This window comes from Paramisgurnus dabryanus, chromosome 9 (genome assembly GCF_030506205.2).
Source record: "Paramisgurnus dabryanus chromosome 9, PD_genome_1.1, whole genome shotgun sequence".
NCBI lineage: Eukaryota > Metazoa > Chordata > Actinopteri > Cypriniformes > Cobitidae > Paramisgurnus > Paramisgurnus dabryanus.
The window spans coordinates 20,641,370-20,647,637 of record NC_133345.1 but is presented as its reverse complement, the minus strand read 5'-3'; the positions used below and the strand labels follow the sequence as shown (position 1 = coordinate 20,647,637).

Genomic DNA, 6,268 nt, shown 5'->3' with positions numbered 1-6,268 from the left:
GCTCTCACACCTGAAAAACATGCTAGGATGCTTATCAGTGACTATAGTTATGCTATTAATGCAGTATCCCCATAAGCTCAATGACTCTGTCTCCAAATCTTACGGACAATATCATCCTGAAATTTTTTTTTTTTTTTTTTATCATCCTGAAATTTGCTGTTGGACTCATCACTGATGGTGACGAAACATATATTTACTTTAAATATCTTTGATACCACCTATAAGTTACCAACCCAACTTTTTTAGAAAGTGTTCTCGCGGTACTTTGGTGTCATACGATCAGTCTGCGCAGCGAATGAATATTCATAAGCATAGTGTAAACGGAAACGCCTCTTATTTGTGTCTTTCAAAAAATTTGGCGGTCTCTACTTTCTATGTTAAGCCTGTTCAGCACTTTTCTCGTCTCACATTCTGCTGCGTATTTCAAAGGTCATTTTGTGGAGTCTGACCCGTTAGTTTGCACAGCAAGTGATCTATACATTGACCTCTTGATTAAATTCAAAGATAGCAGGCCTTTGTGCTAGTAACGACTTCATTTGATTTGTTGCTCCGGACGAATTTATCTCTTAAGCTCGGGATACACTGCACGATTATTGGCTGTCCCAGAAGAAAGATTGCCATTGTGAAACAATCGCCGCGATTTCTGTGATCGTGGCTCTTCATCGGTGGTCTGGTCGTATGTCGTACAGTGAGAGAGGTTCAAAGACGATAATTTTCCCGGTCTTGCGTCCAAATTATAGCCTACGATAGATTTCGGACAGTGTCAGAAATTCATGATCACCGCACAGTTTGTTTGCTACTACGACCTGCGTACTGGTATTTGTTTACCATGAGCGCATGCTGGTGATTGCGCAAAGTGTGCCGCCGAATCTTCCGTGTCATCACGTGAACAGTCTGCTTGTCGTACCCAAGTTAAACGATCCATGTCGGACAGTGTGATAAGTTAATGATCTTATAAGAGGGCAAAAATCCATCAGTGTATTCCTGGCTTAATGCTTTATAGTTTCTCAAACGAGAAAAACATCAGCATGGAGATACCTATCGTAGATTTCAGTGTCTATGAACGTGAAAATACGCATGTATCAGACGACAAATTAGAAAAGCTTGTGGAAGAACTGAGATCGGCATTTACTGATGTGGGATTTGTTTATCTAAAAAACACAGGCATTCATCAAGAAGAGGTTTGTAATATTGTGCTTGTTACTTCTGAGGATATTCTGATGTATGCACACTATTGTTTCTTTACTGTCTGTTCTGTTTAATAGGTGGACAAAGTCATGAGTGTTTCCAAAAAGTTCTTTAGTTTGCCGGAATATAAGAAGGCACCTTTCACCAGGGGCAGTTTCTCCTGTAATGGAAATCACGGCTGGATTTCATTAAAAACGGAAAGGCAAGTCAGTATTCAATAGTCTCCCTTATTTATTAACAAACTCGCGAATGACTGTTCTGTCTTTTTTCATTTCTTTTCCCAGTCTAAATCCTCGGCGTCCTGGTGATTTGAAGGAGGCATTTAATACAGCATCACTGAGTGCGAATATTGTAAATATGGATTTTTGTTACTTCTTTAAAAAAAATATTATTTTAATTTTCAAAAGAAACAACTTAAAATTATACAACAAATAATTAAATTGAAGTGTATCAATCAAATAATTCACTTGGGGCCATTTTGTTATGACATTCCTGCAAAAGTAATCTCTGTAGCGTAGCCAGAAAAGAGACTCTGGGTGTGCATCTAAAAGTCTGAGTGTGCCACATTTATTGTCATATTAGCAAAAGACATTCATACAGGTTTAGAACAACATTAGGATGAAAAAAAAATGATGACAGAAGCTTCATTTTGGGTGAACTATCCCTTTAATAAAGCTTAATGTCTAATGTTAACTGCAGTAAATCAGTAAATGTTTTTCAGGAAATTTAAACTGATGAACCTTAAACTTACTTCAAATAGCAGAGCTCAACATAAATGTGGATTAATCTTTATTACGAAGTTACAGTTAGTCAGTCAGGAGCAGTGAGTTATTTTCTTTTCTTTTGATATTTCATTAACTTTGATGACAGACTTCACGAGGTTAGGCTTATTAAGGCGCTTTCAAGTTCAAAGTAGCAATCCAGTCCAACTTATAAGCATACAGTAGCCTATAAAGATCACTTTAAGAATAAAAACATTGCGTTGGGTTTTGTTGTAAAAAGAAATGCTAATCTTAGTAATTGTCCACAAGACAATTACACACATTCCAGCCTATAGGCTATACGCTGAAATCATGTAGTATTAGCAATGTGCAATTTCAATTACATCATTTAAAATGCATTATGTAGACATTTATCTATTGTTTTTATGACAAGTATTAATAAAGGAAAAACGAAATAAAACGAATAGAATACATCTGTTATTGTTCCTGCGATGTGTCACCTAAGATTTGTACTGGTCCCTTTGTGCCCCCCTATGAAAACAATCCTGGGGGTGCCACTGGTGTCACGTGACAATCATGGACACAAGGGTTGAAAAGGGTTGTTTTTAAAAATATATGTTCTAAGTAACAACAATAGCTCAAGTTTAGTAAACATTTTTTATTGAGACTATAAAAAATAATTATGCATCCATTTTAAGGTGTGCCAGCTGCCATCTGTGGGTGGCACTGCCATACCGTAGGCTACGCTCCTGCCATGTCATTCCTGGCTCCTCTGACAAAATTCAGGTAGTGTCAGAAAGTATTAGACACAATCCTGCATGGGACTTCTCATATGACAACAAATGACATAATAAAAGTTGCACGAGTCTTCCTGTGTGTGTGTGTGTGTGTGTGTGTGTGTGTGTGTGTGTGTGTGTGTGTGTGTGTGTGCGTCTTTACTGTTTTGCAGTCTGACAACTGAGATCCCACTGTGTGACAGCTGGGAAAATGCTTGTACAGTTTGACATGCAACAATCGTAAATGACAATTTTAAATCGCACCGGCTTAATGCGCAGTGAGGAGTTGCTTTAAAGGGGACATACCATGAAAATCTGACTTTTTCCGTGTTTAAGTGCTATAATTGGGTCCCCAGTGCTTGTATCAACCTAGAAAATGTAAAAAGAAAAAACCCAGTAACTTAGTTTTGGTATACCATTCTCTGCAAGCATGTGAAAAAATAGGTCATTGAAATGTGGCTCTCCTTGTCATGTCAGAAGGGGATCTTATTATAATAATACCGCTCCTTAATCTGCACTATCCAACAACGGCACTGCCATTAGTGCAGAGAGGAGAGAGAAAAAAATGATTGACAGCACAATTGAGTTTAAATGTTAACAAACCAATGTCATTGTGATCAGTGTTTGCATTTCATCAGCCCATTTGCATTTAAAGGCGGAGTCCATGATGTTTGAAAGCCAGTGTTGATATTTGAAATCGCCTAAACAAACACGCCCCTACCCCAATAGAATCTGGACCTTCTGTTGATAGACCCGCCCCACACATACGCAACCCGGCATTTGATTTGATTTGATTGGCTATAAGTGTGTTTTGGTAGTCGGCCCGTCTCCTTTTCCAAACCGTTTTTCAAACATCGTGGACTCCGCCTTTAAAAGGACACATCCCAAACTGCATTTTTTTGCTTGTACCTACAAAGTGGCAATTTTAACATGTTATAATAAATTATCTGTGGGGTATTTTGAGCTAAAACTTCACATACGTACTCTTTAAACACCAAAGATTTATTTTACATCTTAAAAAAAGTCTTATGAAATGTCCCCTTTAAATTATAAAAATAAAGTTGAAATAACTTATTAATAATTAAACTTTATTTTTTATAATTTATAGCAACTCCACACTAGTAAAGAATGTTGAAAGGAATTGTAATTTCAAGTTAAGTAAGGAATAATTGACGACGGCCATAGAATTATAAGAAACTAATGCACACCCAAGGTGGTAATGCGGCACGACACGAAGCGTCTAAGATCAAGGGACCAGAGTCAATCATTCCGCTTATTCCACAATTACCACAAACACATTACCACTCTGGCACCTATTTTTAAGACATTTGACAGGTCAGGTGTGCGTTAATCAAAAAATAATCAACACCCATGGAACATATCTCAGCCAATCAGAATAAAGCATTAAAGACCCATGGTATAATTATACTTAAACATTTTAGTGCAACATAGAATTTTTTACATGTTGCACTGTAATATAGAAAAGCATTTGTGATTGGGAACATAATATTTTTACTGTTGGTTTAGAATTGGCCCTCTGAAGGAGTTGAGGATTTTCGAGATATCCAGGTATCGTTTTTCCTACGTTGTAAGGATCTTTCTCTCAGAGTGCTGAGAGTGATGGCTCTTGGTTTAGATCTGGATGCAGATGTCTTCCTCAAAGCACATAAGCATATTGGAAGTAAGTAAAATGATTTGCACTTCCCCCTTCAGACGTAAACTGACTGCATGTTAAAGGAACAGTTCAACCAAAAATGTATTATTTTACGTTTTATATATTTTATATATTAGTGGTTCACATTTATTTTTCAAAATTGGTTCTGTTGGTGTGAAATTTGTAAGAATATGACTTCCATGCAGTTACAATGAATGGAGTCTGAAGCTTTAATAATTTGTGAAATCCAGTTTAAAGTCTCATAAAATTAGTAGCATCAAACTTTATTTCAACTGTTGATTTCACATTGATTTCGAACTTTGACATGCCCTTACCTTACTAATATTAACTTTATTAAGATGTCAAATAAATCTTTGGTGTCCCCAGAGCACATATGTGAAGTTTTAGCTCAAAATACCCCATGGATAATGTATTATAGCATGTTAAAATTGCCTCTTTGTAGGTGTGAGAAAAATGTGCCATTTTGGGTGTGTCCTTTAAAATGCAAATGAGCGCATGAAGCTAAAACACTGATCACAATGATGGGTGGTTTGTTGCAATTGAAACTCAATTGTGCTGTGAATTACTTTCTCTTTTTCTCTGCGCTAAATGGTAGTGCTATGATTGGATAGTGCAGATTAAGGGGCGGTATTATTATAGAGCTCCTTATGACATCATAAGGAGAGCCAGATTTCAATGACCTATGTTTTCATGTGCTTGTAGAGAATGGTTTACCAAAACTAAGTTACAGGGTTAAATTTTTTTTCGCATTTTCTAGGTTAAAAGAAGCACTGGGGACCCAATCATAGCACTTAAACATGGAAAAGTAAGATTTTCATGCCATGGCCCCTTTAATAAAGCAATGTCACAGAAGGAGTTATTTTGAATTATATTGAATCTGCACATCAGACTTCCCCACTTGGCAGCCATGTTTTTACAAATGGCATAAGAAAAGGTCATAAAAACAAAATATTTCTAACCACCAGTTTAATCTGATATCAAATGGACTATACATTTAATTTCTTACGCCGAATTTTTTTTATTGCTTCAGCTATTGCACTTTGGTGATTGATAATTGCAGGGACCTCCCTTTTTCATACTAATAAAACTGCACCTTCTTGTTAATTTCTGTAGTTTTTGGTCTCGCCCAAGTCGCCTTTATGAAATTTGAGTATGGAGGGTGATACAGACCTAAATAGTGGCAGTTACATTAACACTTCCACTGATCATACAGATTCAAGAATGTGACCTAACAGTTGTATAATCCAACTTCATGTGTGTTTTAAGCTGATGTGAATCGAACCACTTTGCGGACTTTATATTACCCTCCAGTGAAGAGCGAATTTGTGACACAAGATCAGTTGCGCTGTGGTGAACACTCGGACTATGGCAGCATCACTCTTGTCTTCCAAAGTCCAGAGGGTGGACTGCAGGTTAGTGGCCATGTTAAATTTAGTCCTCAGTCATTTAGGATACACATGAAGTTGTCTTGGTTACCATGTACTGCATGAATGTGTATGTTTTCTCCAGGTTCTTAGTCGGACTGGAGAGTACATTTCAGCCCCAGCCATTCCTGGAACAGTTTTAGTTAACATTGCAGATCTGATGCAAAGGTGGACCAGCGACCTTTATGTGTCCGCTGTAAGTCTCTTCACTGATCTAGTTTGTGGCATTTCATGTAATTGTTTGGTGATGCTTATTTTTCATCCATGACCCTTAGGTTCACAGGGTGTTGCTGCCCCCTGAAGGCGACTCCAATACACGTCAGTCTTTGGCATTCTTTGTTCAGCCTGATGATGAGGCCATTGTTTCTTGCTGCGATGGGTCAGACAAATATCCTCCTGTTAATTCACTTGATTACCTTTTGTCGCGGTTCAAGGATTCTTATGGAAAAAAGTCTGTTGTGTCATGATATGTTTAAATTGATT

General features: G+C 37.3%; 1 protein-coding gene across 1 annotated transcript; it reads left to right on the top strand.

The window, feature by feature from the left end:
- Positions 1-423: 423 nt before the first annotated feature.
- On the top strand, positions 424-6,252 carry LOC135773473 (uncharacterized). The gene is made up of 7 exons (XM_065283065.2): positions 424-1,181; positions 1,266-1,390; positions 1,473-1,539; positions 4,214-4,367; positions 5,628-5,773; positions 5,871-5,981; positions 6,061-6,252. The coding sequence occupies exons 1-7, from the start codon at positions 993-995 to the stop codon at positions 6,250-6,252; spliced, it is 984 nt and encodes a 327-aa protein (XP_065139137.1). The 5' UTR covers positions 424-992.
- The last annotated feature ends 16 nt before the right edge of the window (positions 6,253-6,268 follow it).